Raw genomic sequence first — 26,918 nt, forward strand, 5'->3', positions numbered from 1 at the left:
TTAGTGTAGTTTATGACAAACACCTCCCCACAAAAAAAAAAAAAAAAAAGGCCAACAGATCTGCTACTCTTTATCCTCTTTTGAGTTCATTTGTACCTTATGACAAGCATCGTCATGAGGGCCAAGAAATCCGCTGCTCTTTTTTTCCTGTTCCTTTGTACCTTACCACAAAGTCTCATAAGGGCCAAGAAATCTGCTGCTCTTTTACCTTCATTTATATTCCTTTGTAGTTACTCCTCCACACCTGTACACACAGGAGTTGGAGCTGTATTCACCTGACCTGCTGAGTAAGCCAGCACTCCTTGTGGTGAATAAGATGGACTCCCCCAATGCTGAGTCTTGCCTGCAGGAACTCCTTCACAACTTTAAGAGGATGGAGGATGAGTACATGGGAACATAAGAATACAAGGGAAGCTGCAAGAATCTGTCAACCCACAATTGGCATTTCCTGTTAGAAATGCCTTCTGATTTCTACCTATCATCCTCATACCTAAATTTATTTGGTCTTCTTTTAAAAGCTCCATATTGACAGGACATTAACAGCCATAAGAAAATAGGGGAAGCTGCAGGCAGCCATCAGTCCTTAACATGACAATCCCTGTATGAAACATGCCTGCCTATTTCCACCCATCTCCCCCATCCACAAGTTTGTTTAGTTTTCTTTTTAAAGCTTCCTAACGACTCAGCACTAACAACCAGATTACTGAGTCTATTCTATTCATCAACCACTATATTTGAAAACTTTTTCCTTTGTATCTCATTTAAAGCTAGCTTTATCAAGCTTGAACCCACTATTTCTTGTCCTATCCTGATCACTGAACCTAAGGATTTTGCTCATGTCATCCTTGTTATATCCCCTAAGTAAAGACCTGAGGGAGGAAGAGAGTAGAGACATCTTTTATCATTATCTTTTCATCTCGTTTACTCCTTCATTCCTGTTGGTTTAATATTCTGTGTTTGAAGCACCAAGCCAACTGATTATGTGGGACTGAGATTGTTATAGTTATTTTATACTATATTAGGTGAATAGCCTCTCCATTAGGGGCTGATAGGACTAAGAGTGTGAATGATGTGTGTATGAGTGGATGGTGCTTTGTCTGGGCCACCCTGTGTGGGATTGCCAACCTGGTATATGGACAGATGGACAGATAGATACATGGGTCAATAATTTGGAGCTTGGATATGAAGAAAATGTAAAACTAGTGGAGACGTTTCAAAGGACACAGGGAAAAAAGCTGCAGTGTTTTAGCCATGTGAAGAGAAGAAAAGAGTCATATGTCAGGAGAAGTGTGATGGAGATAGAGGTGCAAGGCAGGAGAGCAAGAGGAAAACTAAACCTTATATGGATAGACTGTGTAAGGGAGGACTTGAGACAGAAACAATTGTCAAAGGAAAATATATATGACTATGCTTGGAGGAGAGCTGGCAAGAACAATGACTCTATAGAGACTAGGGAAAAGATATCAAGAAGAAGAAATTATGGAGGTGTAAGAATTAATAAGGGAATTATCGAGGTGTTTGGGCTGTGGGAGGCTGTGGAAGACAGTGCCTGAAAGTCACCAAATTCAGGGTAAATCTTCCACCATGGTCCAGGAAGTCATCAGCCAGTAGAGATGAGTCCAGAGCCTGACATACCACCACCTAGTAGGAGGGAATGTATTTATAAATTTCTTGAATAGAGTATAGTTGTCTTACATGGTTAAATGTCTTGTAGGGATTTAAATCCTGCTATATTTACAGTCAGTGCAGGCCGAGGTGATCTGGAAGTCACACCCTGAGCCTCTTTCCCTTCTAATGTGGCTGCTGACTGGTGCTCTCATAATGTTCTTGACACTTCCTCAAATATATTTAAGATATTTTCTATCACCATATTAATTAAACTTTCCCCAAACAGTTTTTTTTTTTTCATATCAACAGGAAAACGGAGTATTAAACCTTCTGGAAACAAAAATGTGTCAGCAATAATTCAAGTCAAGGATAACATTGAAAATGAAACATAATATTGAAAATGAAAACTGGAATCATGATGCCTCTTGTGGTTGAGTCGTCCCAGTAGTAGTGCAGTGACTCTCCTTCACTAGGAATTACTAAAGACTAGTGTTTCTTATTGTTACTGAAAAAGGACAGAATATATTTTCTATCTTAGTTTAAGTAAATTAAATAGATGAAAGAATTTTTGCCTTTGTCTTTTCACGAAATAAGCCTCACTGGCTTTTGAAGTGAGAGTAATGAGCTCATTATATTTAGTGAAGCACTCTCCAAAGTAAAGTCCTCTCTTTTGTAAAGAATTTCCTGTATGTATGGAATGATATCACAGCCTTGTGTAACACATTCATTACCTGGTCAACCTACTGTGGAAGGGAACATTGCTACCATTCCAGTATTTTGTAAAGTGTGTTCATGTTCATCTTTGATTCCTGCTCTTACATGTGAATCTTTCCTGTAAATTGAAAATGTTTTTAATGCCTTTCTGCACTAAGTGACGTTTCACATGAAGACATTTTGATGCATGCATTCTGTTCATAAGAGGGTCTCAAGTGACAGTCATAGTAATAATCACTGGACTGATGACTGACGTCTGGGAATGTCAAAATGGTGACTAAGAATGTCAGACTATTAACTATTGACTGGAGACTGGTGACTAAGAATTTCAGAGTAGACTGGTGACTTAGGATGTCATTTAGGATAGTGAGTAATGATGAGGATCTTGATTGATGAGTGGTGCCTGAGGAGTGTGACTGGTGACTGGTGATTGAAGGTGCGTCATGGGTGACTTTATGTATTTGACTGGTAAAATGGAATGTCTCTTAGGATAATGAGTACTGACCATGATTTTTGACTGGTGAGTGGTGGTGTTCCTGGGTGGTGTTAACAACTGGTGTTCCTCACAGACTATGTGTTGTGTTGCTCCTGTGGTGCCAAACTCACAGAGAACTCATGGGATAACTTTGTAAACATCTCCATTCCACTGTCTGAGGCATCCCAGCTGGTGACCATCCTGGGACACCCCCACCTCATGGTCCAGACCCTCAGGAACCCTGCTGACCTTGCTTTTGACTTGGTGACTGTCAGGAGGTCAGGCTGCTCAGGAGTGGGAGAGGTGAGCTGCACTCAAACATGTGTTTTGTTAGTTATGTGTTTGTTCCTGACCTCTAATCCTTCTGCTTATGTTGTCATCCTCTCTTCTCCATTGGGCTCCTCCAATCACAGTCTCATATCTGCATCTTGTTCTATTGCTCCAATCCCTCCTCAGGATCCTCCTAAGCAGAGGTGCCTCTGGCATTTTGTCTCTGCTAGTTGGGGGACCTGATGAGGTATTTTGCTGATTTTCCCTGGAATGGCCACAGCTTCCATGTCAGAGACCAGGGGTGCGTTAAGTTAAGTGACTTGGGTTACCCGGGTCACCCAGTTCTCAACTGGACGCTCTTTTTGCATGACTTGGGTGACTCGGGTGATTTGGGTTACCCAAACCGAGGAGGTGGTGTGCTCTGTGCTTTGATATCACAGCAAAAATGGCCACCCAACCATACTTATATTGGTGTTATACATGCTCAGTTATTGTGCATAGTGCAGGGAGGCTCCCTTACTTTGAAGAACCTTGCTCCAGTTGTCATTGTGGGTGTAAAGTTTTCTGAACACTTCTTCTATCAGTCAGTGTTTCTCAGTGGTGCAAGACTGATACTTTTTTCCTTTACATGATATTTGAGTCAGATACCAAAGTTAGCTGATAGCTTATTTTCCATTAGATGATATTTGAACCAGAAACCAGAGTTAGTTGATATGAACTGATTTTCCTTGAACCAGAGACCAGATCCACCTGACTGCTTTTTTTTTCTTTTCCAGGATATTTGAACCAGAAAGCAAAGCCAGCACAACCCACTTCAAAGCTTCCTTGGAGGGTTTCTATGGACTCATTCTAGAGAAACTGGTCACTGAGAAATGTAAGTATGCAAAAGTTGGAACAGAATTTATTAGCTAATATTTACCTTTGAAGTATGATGTTGTAGTGGTCAGAATGTTTGCTTCTATCTTGTTGGAGTTGTGTTCAGTTTGCATTCAGTTTGCAGTGTGTCCAAGTAACTGCAGTTGGTGTATGCATAGCTGATGTAGAAGCTGTGCCTGCTGCCTCCTTCCTTCTTTTAATGGTGCACCCTTAAATCTTGCCATCACCTAAAATTTTGCACTAAAAATATTTGTAATCACCTTTTTGGTCAGCTTTGCCCTAAGCTAATTTAAAATATATATATATGAATAAAGAAACAGTAATAATATCTAGCTATTATCCTTTAGATAAATCATGAAAACAAATAAACAAAAAATAAATAAAAAAAGGAGGGGCATGTGGTCCATCGAAGAAGCACATGAGTGAGTTTACATGAGTGATATGTTTGTTTCTGCAATTTTCTTAAGGGGTAATACTAAATTATTATTGTTTTCCTTGTGATCGTTTTTAATCACCCGAGATCAAGGCTAAGTGATACAGTGATTGGATGGCATGCAGATGTTGATTGACACTTGAAAATTTTGTCATTGTTTTTGCTGCCAACTTTATAATTCCAAGACTCTCTCTCTCTCTCTCTCTCTCTCTCTCTCTCTCTCTCTCTCTCTCTCTCTCTCTCTCTCTCTCTCTCTCTCTCTCTCTCTCTCTCTCTCTCTCTCTCTCTCTCTCTCTTTCTCTCTCTCTCTCTTAATAGATTTGGACACCATATTTGGGGGTTGAAGAGATATTGGTAGGAAGCTTGTAGGGGTGTCTGTTCTTAGCTGGTCTTACAAAATTTAATGAATTAAGTAAAGTAATGGACTGGAAATATTAAAATGTATATATCTTTTATTTATATTAATAAATCATCATTAACAAATAACAGTTTTGTGTTTATGTCTTTTTGAACAGTGCAGTGTCCTAAACACAGAGGCAGTTAGTCTCCCTATTGAAGCAGGCTGAAGATAAACACTAGAGGCAACAAGATTCAATCTACTTTTACAGTGAGCAGCTTTACACAATATAATTTGTAGCATTGGTTGCCTCTTCCAGCTTTTCATTGCTTTTTCTCATTCCTCACTTGATCCAAGTCAGGTGTATTATTTCCACATGTGTTTTGCAGACACCATCTCTATTACAGTTCATTTCCTTCTCTCACCTGCTCTCACATTACATGCTGCAGCCCCACACAGTGCTGTTGGTACCACTTGTATAAAGAATTCTATATTTCTCCCTTTTCTCTTCATACTTCTTTCATGCAGTTTCATTCTACTTCTGCTTATCTTCTGAAGCAGTATAATATTCAAAGCTACATCATCATTCTGCTCCCTTTGTGCCTAGTACTTTGTCTTTCACACCTAACTCATAACAGCTGTATGTCTCACTTCTCTCAGTCAGCCACCAGTGCAGTATTCTTTTTTTAAATACCAGCTGGTTCACATTCCACTGTACTTCCAGCTTTCACCAGACTCCCCTCTATCTGTATTAATGAAAACACTCAGTTTCAGACTCCTCATTGGCCTTTCCAAGCACCAGCAGTATTAGCACAATGGCACAAGATGGGGAGGACATGGTGCCTCTCGACCCCGAGCTTCTGGCTGTGCTGGAGGAGGAAGCAGCCTCTCGCTATACTGAGGAGGATAACCAGTTTACAGAGGTAGTGTGTATGTCTGTTGTTACACATGTGTGGTGCTTTGTTTCAGCTTTCCTTTTTTTATTGAGACATCAGCTTAATGTGTGTGCATGCTCAAGTGTGGATGCTTTGTTTCATCTGCCTCTTTTGTTAAGATATCAGCCTAGAGCAGGGGTGTCAAACTCATTTATCCCAAGGGGCCAGATTTCACCTTCACATTCAATGTGCGGGCCAGATAATCACGTATGACCATAATAATATTAATAATAATAATAATAATAATAATAATAATAATAATAATAATAACAATAATAATAATAATAATAATAGGTAATTATATAATAATAATAATAATAATAATAATAATAATAATAGGTAATATTATAATAATAATAATAATAATAATAATAATAATAATAATAATAATAATAATAATAATAATAATAATATATTCTACCTTCACTCGCGTTTGCACACACGTAACCAAAAGATAAACCAGTAAAGAAAAGGAAGCATCATTTACCTTAATTCCTGGTCGTGCTGCTCCCAGAAACTTTGCACCTCTTGGTCTGTACAAGTTCGTCTATGTTTGGCGCCAGAGACTGAGCAATGGCTACTTTCAGTGTTGAGTTGAGGTGTTCATTAGTGAGCCGAGACCTGAGTCCAGACTTGTTCAAGTTCATCAGTGAGAAGAGTTGCTCACAGACATAGGTACTGCCGAACATTGACATAATCTTTGATGCCAAACATTTGATTCGAGGATATCTTGGCCCAACATATTGATAGAATGTACCAATATCAACACTTGAGAACTTTTCCTTCAACGCAGAATCGCACTGAAGATCAATTAGTTCTAACTGAATATCCTCTGGTGTCTCATCAGGATTTGCAGCGAAAGGATTTCGAAAGATCGAGAAATCACTCTCAAGGTTCTTTAAGTCTGCAAATCTTTCTCCAAATTCGTTCAGTAACTTGGAAATCATGTTGCAGTACTTTTCTCTGCTGATAATTCCACGAAACTCAGGTGTGCTTTGCAATGATTTCAGTGTAGGAAAGTGTGCAGCATTATTCGCTGCTAGTTGACGTTCAAAAAGTTTGAGCTTCACCTCAAAAGCACGAATGGACTCATGCATGTCTGTCACCAATTTATTGCGACCTTGCAGTCTTGTATTGAGCAAATTCAAGTGTTCTGTCATATCTACCATGAAGGCTAAATCTTGAAGCCAATCATAGTCTTTCAGTTCCTGGACATTTCTTCCTTTGTTATGCATGAAACTTTGTATTTCACTTCTTAATTCATAAAAGCGCTTCAGCACAATTCCCCGGCTTAACCAACGAACATCAGTGTGATAAGGCAGACCGTGAGAGTGAGTTTCCTCCAATAGGCAGTTGAACTGTCTGTGGTTCAGACCTCGCGCTCGTATAAAGTTTACTGCCTTGACAACAACATCCATAACGTGATCCATCTTTAATATTTTACTGCAAAGCACTTCCCTGTGAATTATGCAATGAACGCTGTGAATTTGATGGTCTGAATTCAGGGTGAGTAGTTTTTCCTTTAACTTTGCTGTCACGCCAGCCTTTCTACCAACCATTTGAGATGCTCCATCTGTTGTCAGACTCACAGTTTTCTTCCAGTCAACACCTATCCTATCAAGTGCACCAGTCAAACTCACAAATATATCATCCCCTGTTGTTGTTCCTTTCATTGGTACTAATTCCACAAATTCTTCAGTTACCTGCATATTTTCATCAACACCACGTATGAACACTGCTAGTTGAGCTATGTCAGTAATGTCTGTACTTTCATCGATTGCTACAGAAAATGCTACAAATTTAGCAACTTTTTCTTTGAGCTGACTATTAAGATTTTCTGACAGTTCATTTACTCTTTCTGCAACTGTATTTCTTGAAAGGCTTATGTTTGCAAATGATCTACGTTTTTCAGGGCAAATATCTTCTGCGGCCATCATCACGCATTTCTTTATAAAGTCCCCTTCTGAAAATGGTTTCGATGACACAGCTATTTCCCGTGCAATCCTATAACTTGCCCGTACTGCAGTGTCACTGGCTTCATGAACACGCTGATACACTGACTGCTGCCTTTTGAGAGACTGTTCTAGCGTCTTTACTTTTTCTTCATGAAGTTTTCCACTATACACATCATACTTTGAAGCATGAGTGCTTGTGTAATGTCGCCGAATGTTATATTCTTTTGACACCGCTATAATTTGGTTGCAAATCAAACAAGTTGGTTTTCCATTCACTTCAGCAAAAAAGTAAGATATTTTCCACTTTTCCTGCATCACACGATGTTCTTCAGTAACTGTTCGCTTCTTGGAAATCATGATGAGATGATATGCAGTAAGAGTCACACCAAAATCTGACGCTGTGACGCTCTCGAAGGACAAAGCAGGACCGAAGTCAAAGGCCGATTCTCGGTGAGACGGAGGAATGACGAGTTATGGTCACGTCTAATACATGTATATTACGGAGCAGGGCCCGTACGACTACGTGTATTCTCGTCACCTATAGTCACTGGCTTTGGAACGCAGTCGACGAGACGAAATGGTCACATGATTTACGTAAAAATATATGAGAATAATTCATTCACTACAAAACACGATAGAAAACTTGAAGCAGATGGTAAAGTTCCTGCTGGTGACATTGTGTTTGCAATCACTTACTTTAATTAAGAAAAATACTTTTAACAATAACACACACACACACACACACACAGAGAGAGAGAGAGAGAGAGAGAGAGAGAGAGAGAGAGAGAGAGAGAGAGAGAGAGAGAGAGAGAGAGAGAGAGAGAGAATGTTGGCGGGTGGCGGCGAGCCGGACACACACACACACACACACACACACACACTTGACGAGGTTGGGAGTTACTATACCACAGAGGAACATCACCGCCCAAAAAATATAATAGTATCTTTATATCTTTATATAATGACTTTAAAATGCAAAGGGCTGGCTGGCTTAATCATTCCTGTAAAAAGACCAACTGTAAGACTGAAATATGAGACGTGCCGCGGGCCGCACATAGTAGTGTGGCGGGCCGCATGCGGCCCGCGGGCCGCGTGTTTGACACCCCTGGCCTAGAGTAATGAAAATTACTTCACATCACTGGGATGGATATTCAGTCACAAGGGAGTATAGTTGCTGAAGCCAAGCTGATCTGCAAGCTGTGCTCCCTGCATGCTCTCCGCCTCCTTCCCCTATATTTTGAAAATGTTGATATGAAAACATAATGTATGATATCAAAGTATTAACTTTTAGAAAAAAAAAAATAGTGTAAAGAAATAGACCAGTTATTTACACAACTCATTCATATGCCTGTGTTTCATATCAAGTCACTGACTTGCATCACGTCTCCACTGGTGAATCAGCAGGCATGACTGCATAACCTAGACACAATCAATGGCCAGTGGGAGCAGCAGCAAGTGAACTGTAAGAGTTTTTAAAAAGAAAACTGGTTGTAATCCACCACCAGATCAATATGGGTGTTTGCTGCTATTGTATATTACCCATGCAAATCAGTTCACACTGTTTGGTGTGTAGCTTATTTTATCTTTCCTCCAGGCAGAGAAAATTTGCACAGTTCACAGGCAGTCTCAACAAAGGAAAATAGCCAAGATAAAGCATGTGTGTATACACACACACACACACACACACACACACACACACACACACACACACACACACACACACACACACACACACACACACACACACATACACACACACACTTTGTTGATTCATTCCATCTGTAAGCACCCCCACTCCCCCATAGATCACATTAGAACAGAAGTTTGAGGGTTGTGGAGTGTGATATTTCCTGCCACAAACACTGTGTGGAGTATGTCGTCCTAAGGTTAAGTGGTGGGACTTTGGCTGACACATAGTGGCAGTTAGAGGAAAATCCCATCATTATTGGAGCAAGACAGCTGAAGGAACAGAACCCCATGATTCTTCTGGATGTCAGTGCGAGTGGCGGAGCATATCATGCTCTCCAGAAGCTTCAAACCTAGAAGCCAGGTGATATACTGTAACTCAGTTTACTCCAGTTTGCTGGCACATTTTCTTGTATGCAGTCCTGATTTGTACCATACAGTCACTCTGTGTAAGTCTTTGACATCATGAGAAATTTTGTGCACTTGTATATGCATGCATCACAAAATGCTGCAGATGGGATGAGGTAAGTGGTACTTCATAAAAAGGCACATATCTCTCAAGAAAAGTAATTAAAACCGACCCTTATTGTCAATCAAAGCAAGTGGGAAGAACTTGAGTATTGCCATTTAGTAGGTATTTTTGGCATGCAGCTTCTCTGTGGTGAATACAGTGGTAAAAATAACTAACATGCTAGTTGGCCACATGCAACTCACCAATCATGTCAAGATGTGCTGGCTGGACTTATTTTACTCTATCCTTCCACCTCCCTGTGATTCTCTTCTCCTATTACTCTGTCACCTTTCACCTTACTTGTTCAGCACTTAGCAGGTTTTCCTGCTCTCATTCACCTTAAAATCTACTTGCAAAAAGTCCTTCCATTAGGTGTTGGTCAGACATCACTATTTTTTCCTCTCATTCACAGGCAATATTTTTACTGCTTCCCTGACGCTGACAATTCTTCATCTGCTTGCATCACTCAAGTATGCTCATCATTATCCTTCTTAAATATAAATATTTCCAGTCACTAACTGTCACTGAAAGCATAGCCCTAACATTCTTCTTCCAATTTAATTTCTTTGAAGTGCACCACACAACTACACCTTAAACTACGTACAGTGGTAACTCGGTTCGTTCGGTTCGGTTTATGAACAAATCACTTCACGAATATTTTTTAACAATTTTTGCCATGGTTCTTGAACAGTGTTTCTGTATGTGAATTCACAAACACCCTGCAGACCCCCTCAGCTGGCAAGCACACACACACTGTTGTGTTTTGGCATGCCTGCCGTGAACATTGTGATTATCACACACTGGCAAGTCACCCAAGTCAGGTGCCTTCCCAGCTGTTGGAGAGGAGCTAGACCTGGATCTCCTTTACCCCATTCCACCTCTAGTAAATTGCATGCCTTCTTATTTAGCTGGCCTCTTTTTACTTTCACTTTCAGGATGGTTATAAAGATGATAATGATTGGAGAGAAAAGACACCATCTCGCCTTGCACCAAACATGCACTGGCTGGAAGGAAATACTGGAGCAAGACTGTAAAGGAGGGATTTTTCTGCATAACTGTATATGCTCTGTTGTCCAATTACATTTCACCTCATGTTCCATTGTCTGGATGCCCAAAGAAAGAGCACACCTGTTACAGACAGGCTTATAAGATGTGAGGTTGTCAAGAATTCCTGGATCACAGACACAAGGTGGAATTTAGAAAGCATGTGCTGTCGTGAGTAGTGCAACAATCCCCATTTTACACAGACTTGTATGCTCAAATATTTCCTTCCAGCCAACCCAGGCCTGGTGCAAGGCAAGATTTTGTCTTTTCCTCTCAAATAACTTTCTTTCCAACCATTCTGAAAGTTGAAATAGGAAGTGGCAGACTTAATTAATTTATGAAGGCATGTGATTTAGAGATGGAGTAAGGTAAGGGCTCCCATGTCAAACAGCTGGGAAGGCACCTGACCTTCATATCAATGACATGAAGGTCAAACAGCTGGGAAGGCACCTGACCTTCATATCAATGACATGATATAGCCTGATGTCCAAGAAACTTACACCTTTTTGTGGTTACTGTAACTTCATTTGTCAAAAAAAAAAAATAAATAAATAAAAAATAAATAAATAAATAAAATAAATAAATAAATAAATAAATAAATAAATAAAAATGCAGTTTCTGAGGTTGGAATAGATTAATTGTATTTTAATTAATTTAAATGGGAAAACTTGTTTTGATTTGTGAACTGAGGTTTCTACTGTACATAGATCCCAACAAAGTTCAGAATCCCCTGAATCCCTCCTCTCTACTCTATAGCAGTTCCTTGTCTCCTTGTCTATGAAATGACCAGTATTTGATATGTTCCAGCACTGCAAGAAGAGCCTGCCTAAGCCGCCAATACTCCCTGCTGACAGATTTGACCGCAACAGACAGTGCAGAGGCAACTTTAGGCATCAAGACTACAGGAAGGAAGGAGGCTGCAGGGATCAAGGGGAGTACAGAGGTCATGGGAATTATAGGGATCGTGGGAATTACAGGGATCACAGGAGGGAATATTCTGACCACAGGCAAGGGAGGTTTGTCAGTGACCACAGAGATCATGATGACAGCAGAAGGGATAGCGAGAAGAGGAAGTACAGGTCTGAGAAGGAGAGTGATGAGTATGGAAGAAGGAATTACCAGTCCAGCAAATACTACAATGGGTGGGGGGGGGGGGGGGTCATCCTGTTGAGTTTTGTGAATCCAGTGGCTGGTATATTTATCTTTCATCAGGGACTTCACACAAGCTTCCACGACATTAATTCTTTGACCATTACCAAAAGTTACTGACATTTAATTTACATTTAAATGCCTGCCTGCCTGTCTGTTCATATCTTTCTCTCACAATGTACTCACCATTCACTTGTGAACATTTAGATTTTTAGGAAATATTTTTGAGCAAGTTCCTTCATCACAAGGCAACCATCTACTAAAAAGAAAGAAAAATGGAATATATGTTGGCATTTCCTTGATTGCTTTTGGTGTTAATGTGTGACTTTCCAGAGTGACAATACAAGTGTTATCCCCACTACAAGTCATGCACTATATATAACATCACTGAGTATCTTTTCTCTCATTTTCATATAAATGTTTGTAACATTTTCATATAAATGTATGCTAACTTTTATGTGGACTTACTGTAAGATTTTTTAAAAGTAAAGTATTTTTCCAATTTACGATTATATACTAAAAACCTCCAAGAAAAGTATTTTTCCAATTCACGATTATATACTAAACCTTCACCTCCAAGATAAGACGTGATGGTTCATAACATGCACAGGAATGGCATCCAACAAAGTAATTGTTGCCAAAGCCTCCAGTAATCCAGAACCTTAAAAAAGTTGCAACCCTCACTTTAGTCTGAAATTTTTATACTGTATGTCTGCATAATTATCAAGTTACATCCCCATGCAGCCTCAGCACACCAAGGCAAGGAGATACCGTGAAGGATTAGACCAAACATTAACACAGGTAAATCTTTAAACTTACACTAAATCTTAAGATGGCAAGGCAACAACTACTTTGTTGGATACTGTTGTAATATGTACATTTTATTCTCACCCAAACTTTCTGGCATAAATTAAGGATGAATGATGAATAAGGCTGCCACAATTTGTAAAGAAAATACTGACTGATGTTAATAATATGGATTTAAGAAGTAAATGTAAAATAAACCTCTGCATGAATGACAAGACTTTTCTGTAGAATGTAAGCCTGTGCAAATGTCCCTTGTGTTGGGGTAGGAGGAGGGATCCATCCTCTCCCCACTAGAGACTCAGGCACCAAGGTGAATTTGAAATTAACCTTAGGCAATGTTTTTGTGCAGTGTGTGTGTGTGTGTGTGTGTGTAGGAGCCATCATCATCAACCACAGGTGATAATGATGGTTCCTGCTTTCATCGTCATTGGGGCTAGCCAGACCAACCTGGGGCTGTACTCTGGAGTGACGCTGTATGCCTCAGGTGGGTGTGGAGGGCTGGGATAGTGGGTAACAATTAAAAAAGACTAGTATACACACAAACCATCACAAACACTATGTAATGCTGGTATACACACACACATAAACACACAATTAAGGCTGGTATACACTTAGAGACATACAAATACTTGCTATTGGTTGTATATTCTTAGAAACACACACGCTTACTAAGTCTGGTATATACACACAAACTTGTATACAAACACTAGTATATACTTAGAGACACATCCAAACACTTGCTAAGTCTGATATACACACATAAACCCATAAGAGATGCTGGTATATGCTCAGAAATCTATACATATTAGGTAAGGCTACTATACACAAATCTATACATATATTAGGAATTTATGTTGAATGATTGAGATGACTAGTACTCTCTCTCTCTCTCTCTCTCTCTCTCTCTCTCTCTCTCTCTCTCTCTCTCTCTCTCTCTCTCTCTCTCTCTCTCTCTCTCTCTCTCATATCCTTTGTCTATGTCACTCATATTTTCTCTTTTTATCTCTCCCTTTCTGTCTGTCTGTCTGTCTGTGTCTGTCTGTCTGTCTGTCTGTCTGTGTCTGTCAGTCTGTGTCTGTCTGTCTGTCCCACACTTCAATACACCCTTCCTGTCTTGTTACACCTTAGTACACCCCTCCTGTCTGCCCCTAGAGCTTAATACACCCTGTATCGCCCCTGCATCTTATTAAACTATTCCCGTTTGTCCTTCATCTCAATAAATCCTGTCTTCTTTCCCTGTCTGCCTGTTTGTCCCATCTTACTACACCCTGTCTGTCCCTACTCCTTAGTTCATCCTTCCTTTCCTCTACACCTCAATACTCCCTTCCCTGCCTCTCTCTCTCTCTCTCTCTCTCTCTCTCTCTCTCTCTCTCTCTCTCTCTCTCTCTCTCTCTCTCTCTCTCTCTCTCTCTCTCTCTCTCTCTCTCTCTCTCTCTCTCTCTCCTCTCTCTATATATATATATATATATATATATATATATATATATATATATATATATATATATATATATATATATATATATATATATATATTCATATATGACATTCTTGGCGTGTTTGTCAGTTTTGAGTGTGTTTTGGGGTGTTTTGGAGTGTTTTTGTCAGTTCTGGATGAATATTGGGGTGTTTTGGAGTGTTTTAAGTATTTTTGGGCTATTTTAAAGGAGTTTGGGTGTGTTTTGGGTGCTGTGGGTGGGTAAAGCTGTGTTTCTGGGTGTTTTAGATGGGTGTGGATGCGTTTTGATATGTTTTGGGGTACTTTTGATGTGTTTTGGGTTGTAGAGAGATGGATGTGATGTGTGCAGGGTGCCTTAGTCCCTGGATGGCTGTAGCAGTGTGTGGTGCTCTGTCTGGGCCTCGTGGTGTGGGATTGCCAGCCTGCCGGTGTAAGTGCATGGAAAGGGACAGATAATTTAAGACAGTTTATCATATTTAATTATTTTGTTTATTCATTCATTTACTATTATCATTATTTTTATTTTACGCTCATCTTTTGTGTTCGGGAGTTCGTGGTTAGTGCTGCTATTGACAAAAAAAGGGAGAGATCGTTTTATTTCTTAGTGTGGAAATTGCCGCGGTGTGTCAGGTGCTGATTGCTGTTGAGAGTCGCAGGTCCCGCCCTCTGACATCAAACAGACAATAAAGAACTAATATGTCGCTGTTGCATTTATTTCCTTTAACGTAAATATGTAATGATACGGTTTTATCTATGTCTCCTGATGTTATGGCACTTTTGGCTAATTTTTAACTAATTCTGTTCATGTCATTATCTGAATACGTAATAACAATCAGTATCCTGCATGTACTGTCAAATCTATCGAAACATCAGCACGACTACTGAGTTATGGATTTCAAGAGATTCCGAATTATTGCTGTTTCCTTCTGAATTTTAATAGGTTCAGAAAATCTACCAAAATTGTGCTTCCCGGCAGTTGGATATCTATTACGGTTGTAAGAGAGAGAGAGAGATATCAAATTAAATATACATAAATTATAAGGAAAAAAGGAAGATAATAGAGACGGATAAATAAATATATAAATACACAATAAAATGTAATACAGAACAAATTATGAAGGAAAAGAAAAAAAAATATATATATAATTGAAGTGCGCTGATAATAACAGCGTGGTGTAGAGGGTACGTTAATCTGTGGTAGACCCAAGCTGTTTACATAATTTAAAGAGTCTACCTGATTTCATCCATGACAATTAAACATTTGATAATAACGAGAGGCTTCAAGTCACACAAGCTTTTCAATGACTTCACACAAGGTCATACAATAGATGAAGAATCGTAGTGTAAACACCGCCGGGACCACTTCAAATTTGGCGCTTGAATTGGAGAGAGAGAGAGAGATGTGGACATTTTGACAATTACAATTACAATGGCTTATAACTTAGTTTTACATGTTCATGCTTCATTATATTTCACTTGTTTTATTATGTATTAGAATAGTGTAATATGAGAGAAGCTGGAGTAATTGGAAATATAATTTGTAGGTTTGTGGGTAATGAGTGCACGCTGACATAGGAGAGTGAGTGGACGTCAGACACACAGAGGGGTGGTGTTTGAAGTGCGTGCGTGTGCAGCTGCCTTATTTAACCTGGATTTTCTCTCAAGACGGTGACACGTGCCAGTGGAAGCTTAATGGCTGCCGGAAGGTGGTCGTGAGGGCCAGAAACACTTACAATATTGACAAATGACCCACCTGCTGCTTGGCCAGCTGGCGGACTGGTCACAGACGCCATGGTGCAATAGGAGGTGAGTTTGATAGTGTTGTTCTTTGTAATGGCTCCGTGTCACGCACAATAACGAAATAGGACGGTAATGTTACGTTAATGTCCTGCTTTCCAAAATTTTCGTCAAACTTTTTATTTATTTATTTATTTATTTTTGATTGTGGAAGGATCATATTTAACATTTTCTCCTCGTTAGGAATACATTTGTACACTTGACTCAATATTCCACGGTCCTGCTAACGTTTCTAACCACAAGGACAAAACACCCTTGATTTAACCACGAGAGAAAATTAAAAGCTGCCAAAATTCATCTTGTCGGTTGAAGTGAAGGCTGGCTTTCTATAAATATATCCGCCATTAATTGCTGTATCTCTCACTTATCAGCCAATCCTGTCACTAACTGGAGCCACATAACAGTGCTTTCATTTCCGCTAGTCAGATATAATCGCTATTGCCTAGTTTTGGTGTGATGAAGGCTTAAGTGAGGCAGACTGACAGCTCCTCTCTACCGGGACCGCCGCTTGTAATTTAAACTAACGCCGCTTGTAATTTAAACTAATGTACATTGTTTTCAGGTTCAACAAGCACAGTACTTAGTTGACTTGTGCATAGATACGTGGTGCTTGCTGGATAAATGTAGGTAATTAGTAGTATGCATGTTTGGGGAGCAGGTGTGTGTGTGTGTGTGTGTGTGTGTGTCCGTCCGTGTCCCCTTAGGCTTTCACACCGCCACCCTTCTGCCCTCACAACCCTTCATCCCTTCACCTTTCTTCCCTCTCTATAGTCTCTGCAAACTGATACGTCCCTCCTGCGCAGTGTCAGGCACAGTTACCAGCCAGTAGAGATGAAACCAGTAACTCCTGACGAATAGAATATTTTGTATTGGGAGAAGGATGTTAGGAGAAATGAAGATAAAAGAAGTGCAAGAATCAGTATGGTGAAAATACTTTGAGAAACACCCCTAAGAACATGAACTGCAAGAGAGGAATGTTTCTAAGTCTTCGAATACAATATAATTAAAATAATTAGAGGATTAATTAATAAGTAAGGAGAAATGACAACGGTAACGAAAGAAAAACTGTGCGAAAATTAACATAATTAAAATAAACTATGAAAACTATCACAAAGAACAAGAAATATTAGTAAAAACTCAAAAAATTAAGTTAACCGTCCCTGGGTGAAGATTGGCCGCCGCCCCGCCATGTGCGAACAACAACATTCGGTCAGGGTGGAAGCGATTAGGGAGTTTTCAGCTGTAATTGTGTGCAAGTAGTCACCATCACCTACTGGAGTGACGGGTGGAGTGGAGCAGCAGTAGTGGTGGTGGAGCTGGAGTGGTGTCAGGTAATAGGAGGGGAAATTTGTGCCACTTAGTTTTGTTGTCTTAGCATCGGTAGAAAATGTGTGTGATTTTATTTGTTGGTTTATTTCAGTGTTGGAGTCGTGGGCGCGGCATGACATGGCTCTTTATGTAAGCGACAACACCAGACAATGTTACCTGTACGTCCATTTGTGAACGTTTTATAGCCAAAGTACTAGACCCGAGGGAAATGGAGGTATATTTTCAGTTGGGGTCTTGCTGGCTGGCGAAGCAAAATGTTCAGTCACTTGAACTGCAGAACACCACAACTTTTGTTTGAAGAAGCTGAAAAACAAGCCACTCTATATTTTCTCACCTTACTGATTACTTTATTACCTGCTCACCTTGATTGTTCACCTGACCCAACCTAACCTGACCCAACTTGGCCTCACCTCACTGCACCTCAGTCTTCACGTTTACCTCCCTTCTCATATCCACTCCCTCTTCCCAGGTAATATGGACATCAACTTAGCCTCTTCTCCCAAGGTTAATGCTTATGTGTCAGATAGACTTATGTGGACATGAATTTATCCTCTTCTCCCAAGGTTAATACGTGTCAGATAGACTTAAGCTTGTAGAATATCTTGCATTACATATCAATTTATTAATGCGAAAAAGTAAAAGTTTAATGAAGTGATGCATTCCCGCATGACACCCTCCCCATCTGAGTGCTTGAGAGTCACTGGTGGCCGGCTGCTGGAGCTGTGCAGGGCAGGGTTGTTAACTGTTATGGGAATCACAATACATAGTTATTTGTAGTTCTTGTTTAATTAAAGAAAATAATAATAGTAATAATAAATAAATAAATGGTTAAGTTAGGTGGTAAGTGGTTGATCTATACTTGAGAAAATACATTTATATTCATTTTTAGGTAGTTTTATTTATTTGTTTATTTAATTTTTTATTCTTTGGTGTACGTATTTATTTATTTTGTATTTGTATCTCATTTTTTGTGTGTTATGGGAGAGAGAAAGAGAGAGAGAGAGAGAGAGAGAGAGAGAGAGAGAGAGAGATGCTATTCTTAATAATTTATCTAATTTTAACCTATTTCATTTTGTTATATTTACTAAGAAACAGTAATTAAACCATACTTTCTACAACAACAACAACAACAACAACAATAACAACCAAATCATTCCAGACTACCCCATCCCGTGCCTCCCGCCCTGCCCCACCCAGATGCCATGGCCCGGCAGCGACACCATTCCACCTGCTACATGACGCTGGCTGACGCACTCCTGACGTGGCAGCGACAGGAGGCGGAGGGCAGGAGCAAGAGTCGGATGGTGAAGAAAGGCGTGATGGCGGAGGTGGTGGCTGTGGAGGGTGTTCGTGCAGGGTACCTCGGCAGGGTCTAGGTTAGAGCAAATGGATGATGAGAGACTAGTGAGAAAGGTGTTTGTATGGAATATTAGGAGTAGCAGTTGGGGGAAGAAGTGTGTTAGGATGGTAGTAAAGAGTGGCTTGGAAACTAGTTGGGCTTTTGAGTGGTTGAGTGAAGGCTTGTTGAGAGTGACGGAAGTACGAGTGTCAGATATGGAGAGCGTTTACAATGGTATGTAAGTAAGTGGAGAAGTGAGATAGACACAGCAATGAAGCACATGGGATTGAGTGAGCCAGGTGTGGAAATTGTGGGATGGAGCGAGCCAGGTGTGGAAAAGTGTGGAAATTGTGTTGAAAAAGTGTAGAAATTGTGGGATTGAGTGAGCCAGGTATGGAAATTGTGTAGAAAAGTGGAAAAAGTGTGGAAAAAGTGTGGGAATTGTGTTGAAAAAGTGTGAACATTGTGGGATTGAGTGAGCCAGGTGTGGAGGAGTGAGACAGACAGAGCCATGAAGCACGTGGGGTTGAGTGAGCCAGGTGTGGAGGAGTGAGACAGACAGAGCCATGAAGCACGTGGGGTTGAGTGAGCCAGGTGCGTCACTTGGGGACGACTGTGAGCCAACCCAGGACCAACGGCTGATGACGCTCAATGATGGAATTAGAAGCTGCATGAATTGTTTATGTAGATTTTAGAAGCTGTCTGAATTGTTTATGTAAATCTGAAGCACTTACTTTGAATTGAAGGCTTGGGCCATGTAATTGTAATTCTTCTGTACCATTGTCATAAGTTCCTTAGATAACTCACTACAGTTTTGTCTCTATCTAATAATATGTACATTTACTCAAACTGAATTTTCTTTCAGTGTGCAGGTTTGCAGTAAACCTCCCTGAAGGTTCCAGAGCTGCTCAGCAAGTGCCCAGTCCAGGCTGTCACAAGACTGTGTGATGGTGGACCTTCCACTGATACTCACTGAAAACAGCTGTGCACTGCCACTCACAGGAAATGGTGAGTACTCTAGGTGTGCTATCTGCTGGCTAAGGGTGAGAAAAATTCTGGTGTGTGTGTGTGTGTGTGTGTGTGTGTGTGTGTGTAGGAGCCCATTAAATATTGGTTGTTGTCAGAAATGGAAAATGCTCTGAGGGACTTTGAAAAGGTTGCTTATATCAGTGTGAAATGAGTAGGTGTGTCCTTGGAGACAGAGGCAGCATGTGGCCAGGTCTGGAGGAGAATCTTGACTGAGGCCCTTGAGAGACTGCAAGCTGGCAGAACTGAGGAAGATCCTTGTGGGAACACATCAACAAATCTTGGAGCTTATTCTGAATGACACTGTAGTGAGGAAACTCAAAGCTTGGAGGAGCAGAAGAACAGTGTTGCTATGTGTGGAGGCAATACATTGACTGTGCAGTATATCACAAGGAAGACAATCTTTGCCCCCACAGTGATAAGAGCTAAACACCTGCTTCACCACTGCCTCAGGAGGACCCACTGTTCACCCACACAGTAGAAGCTGAAATAGTGGAGGCAGTATTACATAACAGTTGATCAAAGCTGAACAAGTCAAGGTGTTACTAGTATTTCCAGAGTTGTATAAGTACTTGAGAGAGAGAGAGAGAGAGAGAGAGAGAGAGAGAGAGAGAGAGAGAGAGAGAGAGAGAGAGAGAGAGAGAGAGAGAGAGAGAGAGAGAGAGAGAGAGAGAGAGAGAGAGAGAGAATGATAATAGTGATTTGTGTAGTTTGAGTGATTCACTTACAGACAGTAGTTAGTGAGCAGGTGTTGAATATAATGCTGAGGGAGAATAAATTAATTGGCAGCAGTGTGCATAAATGTAGTGTATGTTTTTTCAAGTATTTTTTTTTAAAGTGGTGGAGACGTCTCAGAAGCTGTTTTAGCTAGAGATGAGATATGAAGTTTCCAGTTTAGATTATAAGTAAAGGACAGATCGAGGATGTTCAGTGTAGAAGAGGGGGACAGTTGAGTGTCATTGAAGAAAAGGGGATAGTTGTCTGGAAGGTTGTGTCGAGTTGATAGATGGAGGAATTGAGTTTTTGAGACATTGAACAATACCAAGTTTGCTCTGCCCCAATCAGAAATTTTAGAGAGATGAGAAGTGAGGCATTCTGTGGCTTCCCTGCATGAACTGTTTACTTCCTGAAGGGTTGGATGTCTATGAAAAGACATGGAAAAATGCAGGGTGATGTCATCAGTGTAGGAGTGGATAGGACAAGAAGTTTGGGCTAGAAGATCATTAATGAATAATAATACGAGAGTGGGTGATAGGACAGAACCCTGAGGAACACCACTGTTTACAGATTTAGGAGAAGAACAGTGACTGTGTACTACAGCAGCAATAGAATGGTCAGAAAGGAAACTTGAGATGAAGTTACAGAGAGAAGGATAGAAGCTGTAGGAGGGTAGTTTGGAAATGAAAACTTTGTGCCAGTGAAAGTGTTTGTACCTAACCTAACCTAACCTGACCCAACATAACCTGACCCAACATAACCTGACCCAACCTAACCTAACCTGACCTAACCTAACCCAACCTAACCTAACCTAACCTAACCTAACCCAACCTAACCTAACCTAACCTGACCCAACCTAACCTAACCTAACCTAACCTGACCTAACCTAACCTGACCCAACGTAACCTGACCTAACCTAACCTGACCCAATGTAACCTAACCTAACCTGACCCAATGTAACCTGACCCAACCTAACCTAACCTAACCAGACCCAACTTAACCTAACCTAACCTAACCTAACCTGACCCAACCTAACCTAACCTAACCTAACCTAACCTGACCTGACCCAACCCAACCCAACCTGACCCAACCCCACCTCACCTGACCGCACCTCACAGTGTTCGTGTTCACTTCTCTTCTCTTCACTCCCTCTTCCCAGGTAACTTGGAGATAAGCTTAGCCTCTTCTCCCAAGGTTAATACTAGATAGACTTAAGCTTATAGAATATCTTGTATAACATATCAGTTTATTAATGCAAAAAAAAATTAAAGAAGTAAAATTTTAATGAAATTGCTCCTTCCTGCATGACACCCTCCCCATCCGAGTGCTTGAGAGTCACTGCTGGCCAGCTGCTGGAGCTGTGCGGGGCAGGGTGGGGTTAACTGTTATGGGAATCGCAATTCATAGTTATTTGTAGTTCTTGCTTAATTGAAAAATGATAATAGTAATATTAAATGAATAAATGATTAAGTTAGGTGGTAAGTGGTTGATCTATACTTGAGAAAATACATTTATATTCATTTTTAGGTAGTTTTATTTGTTTGTTTATTTAATTTTTTATTCTTTGGTGTACATATTTATATATTTTGTATTTGTATCATTTTTTGTGTGTTATGGGAGAGAGAGAGAGAGAGAGAGAGAGAGAGAGAGAGAGAGAGAGAGAGAGAGAGAGAGAGAGAGAGAGATGCTATTCTTAATAATGTATCTAATTTTAACCTATTTCATTTTGTTATATTTACTAAGAAACAGTAATTAAACCATACTTTCTACAACAACAACAACAACAACAACAACAATAACAACCAAATCATTCCAGACTACCCCATCCCCTGCCTCCCTGCCCTGCTCCACCCACATGCCATGGCCCGGCAGCGACACCATTCCACCTGCTACACGACGCTGGCTGACGCACTCCTGACGTGGCAGTGACAGGAGGCGGAGGGCAGGAGCAAGAGTCGGATGGTGAAGAAAGGCGTGATGGCGGAGGTGGTGGCTGTGGAGGGTGTTCATGCAGGGTACCTCGGCAGGGTCTAGGTTAGAGCAAATGGATGATGAGAGACTAGTGAGATTTTTTTTTTTTTTTTTTTTTTTTTTTTTTTTTAATGTAGGAAGGACACTGGCCAAGGGCAACAAAAACCCAATAAAAAAATATGCCCACTGAAATGGCAGTCCCATAAAAGATTTAAAGCAGTGGTCAAAAATTGATGAATAAGTGTCTTGAAACCTCCCTCTTGAAGGAATTCAAGTCATGGGAAGGTGGAAATACAGAAGCAGGCAGGGAGTTCCAGAGTTTACCAGAGAAAGGGATGAATGATTGAGAATACTGGTTAACTCTTGCGTTAGAGAGGTGGACAGAATAGAGATGAGAGAAAGAAGAAAGTCTTGTGCAGCGAGGCTGCAGAAGGAGGGGAGGCATGCAGTTAACAAGATCAGAAGAGCAGTTACCATGAAAATAGCAGTAGAAGACTGCTAGATATGCAACATTGCGGCAGTGACAGGCAACATTGTGGCGGTGTGGAATGTTAGGAGTAGCAGTTGAGGGAACAGGTGTGTTAGGGTGGTAGTAAAGAGCGGCTTGGAAACTAGTTGGGCTTTTAAATGGTTGAGAGTGACTGAAGTATGATTGTCAGAAATGGAGAGGGTTTAGAATGGCATGTAAGAATGTGAAGTGAGACAGATAGAGCAATGAAGCACGTGAGGTTGAGTGAGCCAGGTGTGGAGTGAGACAGACAGACAGACAGACAGACAGACAGACAGAGTGATGAAGCACGTGGGGTTGAGTGAGCCAGGTGTGGAGGAGTGACAGACAGACAGCGATGAAGCACTTGGGGTTGAGTGAGCCAGGTGTGGAGGAGTGAGACAGACAGCGATGAAGCACGTGGGGTTGAGTGAGCCAGGTGTGGAGGAGTGAGACAGACAGAGCAATGAAGCATGTGGGGTTGAGTGAGCCAGGTGTGGAGGAGTGAGACAGACAGAGCGATGAAGCATGTGGGGTTGAGTGAGCCAGGTGTGGAGGAGTGAGACAGACAGAGCAATGAAGCATGTGGGGTTGAGTGAGCCAGGTGTGGAGGAGTGACAGACAGATAGCCATGAAGCACGTGGGGTTGAGTGAGCCAGGTGTGGAGGAGTGACAGACAGACAGAGCCATGAAGCACGTGGGGTTGAGTGAGCCAGGTGTGGAGGAGTGAGACAGACAGAGCGATGAAGCACGTGGGGTTGAGTGAGCCAGGTGTGGAGGAGTGAGACAGACAGAGCAATGAAGCACGTGGGGTTGAGTGAGCCAGGTGTGGAGGGGTGAGACAGACAGAGCGATGAAGCACGTGGGGTTGAGTGAGCCAGGTGCGTCACTTGGGGACGACTGTCAGCCAACCCAGGACCAACGGCTGATGACGCTCAATGATGGAATTAGAAGCTGCATGAATTGTTTATGTAGATTTTAGAAGCTGTCTGAATTGTTTGTATAGATCTGAAGCACTTTGAATTGAAGGCTTGGGCCATGTAATATCTTTGTACCATTGTCATAAGTTCCTTAGATAACTCACTACAGTTTTGTCTCTATCTAATATGTACATTTACTCAAACTGAATTTTCTTTCATTGTGCAGGTTTGCAGTAAACCTCCCCGAAGGTTCCAGAGCTGGTCTGCAGGTGCCCAGTCCAGGCTGTCACAAGACTGTGTGATGGTGGACCTTCCAATGATACTCACTGAAAACAGCTGTGCACTGCCACTCACAGGAAATGGTGAGTACTCTAGGTGTGCTATCTGCTGGCTTAGGGAGAGAAAAATTCTGGTGTGTGTGTGTGTGTGTGTGTGTGTGTGTGTGTGTGTGTGTGTGTGTGTGTGTGTGTGTGTGTGTGTGTGTGTGTAGGAGCCCATTAAATATTGGTTGTTGTCAGAAATGGAAAATGCTCTGAGGGACTTTGAAAAGGTTGCTTATATCAGTGTGAAATGAGTAGGTGTGTTCTTGGAGACAGAGGCAGCATGTGGCCAGGCCTGGAGGAGAATCTTGACTGAGGCCCTTGAGAGACTGCAAGCTGACAGATTGAGGATGTTCAGTGTGGAAGAGGGGGACAGTTGAGTGTCACTGAAGAATAGGGGATAGTTGTCTGGAAGGTTGTATCGAGTTGATAGATGGAGGAATTGAGTTTTTGAGGCATTGAACAATACCAAGTTTGCTCTGCCCCAATCAGAAATTTTAGAGAGGTGAGAAGTCAGGCATTCTGTGGCTTCCCTGTGTGAACTGTTTACTTCCTGAAGGGTTGGACGTCTATGAAAAGATGTGGAAAAGTGCAGGGAAGAGAGAAGGATAGAAGCTGTAGGAGGGTAGTTTGGAAATTAAAGCTTTGTGCCAGACTCTATCAAAAGCTTTTGATAGACAGTGACAGTGCATCTGTGGCCACCTGTGTCATGGCTGTCACTGATCTTCCTGTCTCCTGTCCAGTCTCACAACTACAAAGCCCTCTCAAACAATGCCCAGCACAGCACTCTTCCCTTTGTTAAGCTTGACAGCACCCGTTATAATGCAAGAATTAAATGTGAGCTGTGAAATGAGAGTGTAGCAGTAAGGGGGACACAGGCAGGGAAGTACAGGAGAGACCTTCCCTTCCACTATGTCTGGCAGTCTCTCTGTGATTAAAGGGCTGAATGTGGCATCCTCAGGGCACGAGAGTTGCCATGGGTGATAATTTGCTACTTTTTTGAGCAGTGAAGCCTTTGTTCTGTGGGTGTGCTGTCATGCACTGTAATATTCTGTGTGGCCATTGTAAAGCCACATTGAAGGTATGTGTAAAGCTTGATGCCAACCCCAAGCTGTCCCATTTTATAAATTCATATAGAAATATTTAGAAAAAAACTGGGAAAATTTGAAATCTGCAGCAATTTTGGTCCCAGGAATTTTGGATAGGGGAATTTCAACTGTATATAGTATTGTTGGGTGTGTGTGTATGTGTGTATGTGTGTTTGTGTATGGATAAGAGGAATAAGATTAATGTTTTCTGAAGGAGTTGGAGGAGGGGAGGCATGCACTTAACCATGATTACAAGAGCAGTAACATTGAAAATAGTGGTACAAGACTGTAAGAGAAGCAACAGATGGCTGGATAAGCAGATGTTAGCTCCTGTTAAGTGCAAGTCCTGACAGGTGCGAGTGAGTCTTGTCAGTGAGGTGTGTTGTGAAGTATTAATGGAGAGAGAGAGAGTTAGAAGGAATGATTTGCAGTGATCACTGTGAAATAAGAGGAGAGGATGCATTGTTGTTCTGTTATTGCGATGTGCATGTGAAAGTATTGGGTTAAATATGAGACTAATTTTGGGGAATTCATGGATATAGGAGATAAATAGATGTGGAATTATTGTGGGGTGTTAAAAGATTGTCTGAGGCACCTGTTAGGCCAGGGGAGGGAGTGAAAAGTTTGTGGAAATAAGGGTTTGTGTGAGTGAGGAATTAGTGTGTGTGTGTGTGATGCAGAAATAAGCTCATTCTTCATAACTAGTTTACCCAAGTTGCATTATTTATGTATTTATTTGCAGAGGTTTGTCTTCTGTCTGTGCAATCAAGGCTGGTGGTGATGGTGGTGTCTCATTGCAGGGCCTGATGTGAAGGTGTCTGCAGCCAGTGTTTGGTGTCCTCTGTGCCTGCCTGGTGGTGCCTCATTGCAGGGTCTGATGTGAAGGTGTCTGCAGCCAGTGTTTGGTGTCCTCTGTGCCTGGTGGTGCCTCATTGCAGGGCTGATGTGAAGGTGTCTGCAGCCAGTGGTGGGTGTCCTCTGTGCCTGGTGGTGCCTCATTGCAGGGCTGATGTGAAGGTGTCTGCAGCCAGTGGTGGGTGTCCTCTCTTCCTGGTGGTGCAGCCTGATGTGCTGCCTGCTTCTGTGTAAATCTTGCAAGCCAGATCTGCCAGCTGTCTCCAGTGTAGTAGTCTAGGGTGCTTTGCTTTGTGTCTTTGGCAATAAATAAATTTGTGAGTATCATTCTCATGTGAATTATATAGTTTGATAAAATTACAGAATGTGCTTGATAAAATTACAGAATGTGCTTGGGTAAACTAAATTTATATATTGGTGGTAAACAATTCATGCATCCCCAAGTAAATAAATAAAATAAAATAAATAGGACCCAAAACAATAGATACAATAGATCATCCTCTGGTCAAAAAAAAAAAGCCAGGATTGGCCCATTTTTGGCTAAGTTTAAGGTGAAACTTGCACACATAAGCCCTGTCCGAGTGACACCAGAGTCGCTTGGACAGGGCTTCTGTGTGCAAGTTTCACCTTAAACTTAGGATTGGCCCGCCCATTTTTGGCTGAGCCAAAAATGGGCCAATCCTGGCTTTTTTTTTTTTTTTGACCAGAGGATCAATTGTTACTAGTATTTTTTGCTTTTTTTTTTTTTTTTTTTATCAGGGCTATGAACTGGTTACATCAGAAAGCAGCTTATTTGCAATTTGTAAAAAGATT

General features: G+C 41.2%; 1 protein-coding gene and 1 long non-coding RNA gene across 9 annotated transcripts in view; both read left to right on the top strand.

The window, feature by feature from the left end:
- Nucleotides 1-12,495, top strand: part of LOC135098236 (uncharacterized) — a 204,183-nt gene extending 191,688 nt beyond the window's left edge. For 5 of the 6 annotated variants that reach the window (XM_064000496.1, XM_064000497.1, XM_064000498.1 and 2 more), the window contains 3 exons: nt 3,844-3,941; nt 5,482-5,636; nt 11,652-12,495. In XM_064000496.1, the coding sequence (XP_063856566.1) occupies nt 3,844-3,941; nt 5,482-5,636; nt 11,652-12,113 (715 nt within the window). In that variant the 3' untranslated portion in view covers nt 12,114-12,495. Of the gene's footprint in view, nt 1-256; nt 3,101-3,843; nt 3,942-4,891; nt 4,984-5,481; nt 5,637-11,651 lie in introns of those variants that run through there. The other variant, XR_010266732.1, reaches the window with a different exon arrangement.
- Nucleotides 12,496-15,781: 3,286 nt separating this feature from the next.
- Nucleotides 15,782-26,612, top strand: LOC135098223 (uncharacterized). Of its 3 annotated transcripts, none has more exons than XR_010266696.1 (6): nt 15,782-16,062; nt 18,542-18,758; nt 19,587-19,729; nt 22,281-22,479; nt 24,069-24,204; nt 26,051-26,612. It is a non-coding gene; the product is annotated as an uncharacterized LOC135098223 (long non-coding RNA). The 3 variants fall into 3 exon arrangements; XR_010266694.1 differs by having other exon boundaries at nt 15,784-16,062; nt 22,281-22,498; XR_010266695.1 differs by lacking the exon at nt 15,782-16,062 and adding an exon at nt 17,209-17,384 and having other exon boundaries at nt 22,281-22,498.
- Nucleotides 26,613-26,918: the final 306 nt, after the last annotated feature.

This window comes from Scylla paramamosain, unplaced genomic scaffold, assembly GCF_035594125.1.
Source record: "Scylla paramamosain isolate STU-SP2022 unplaced genomic scaffold, ASM3559412v1 Contig51, whole genome shotgun sequence".
NCBI lineage: Eukaryota > Metazoa > Arthropoda > Malacostraca > Decapoda > Portunidae > Scylla > Scylla paramamosain.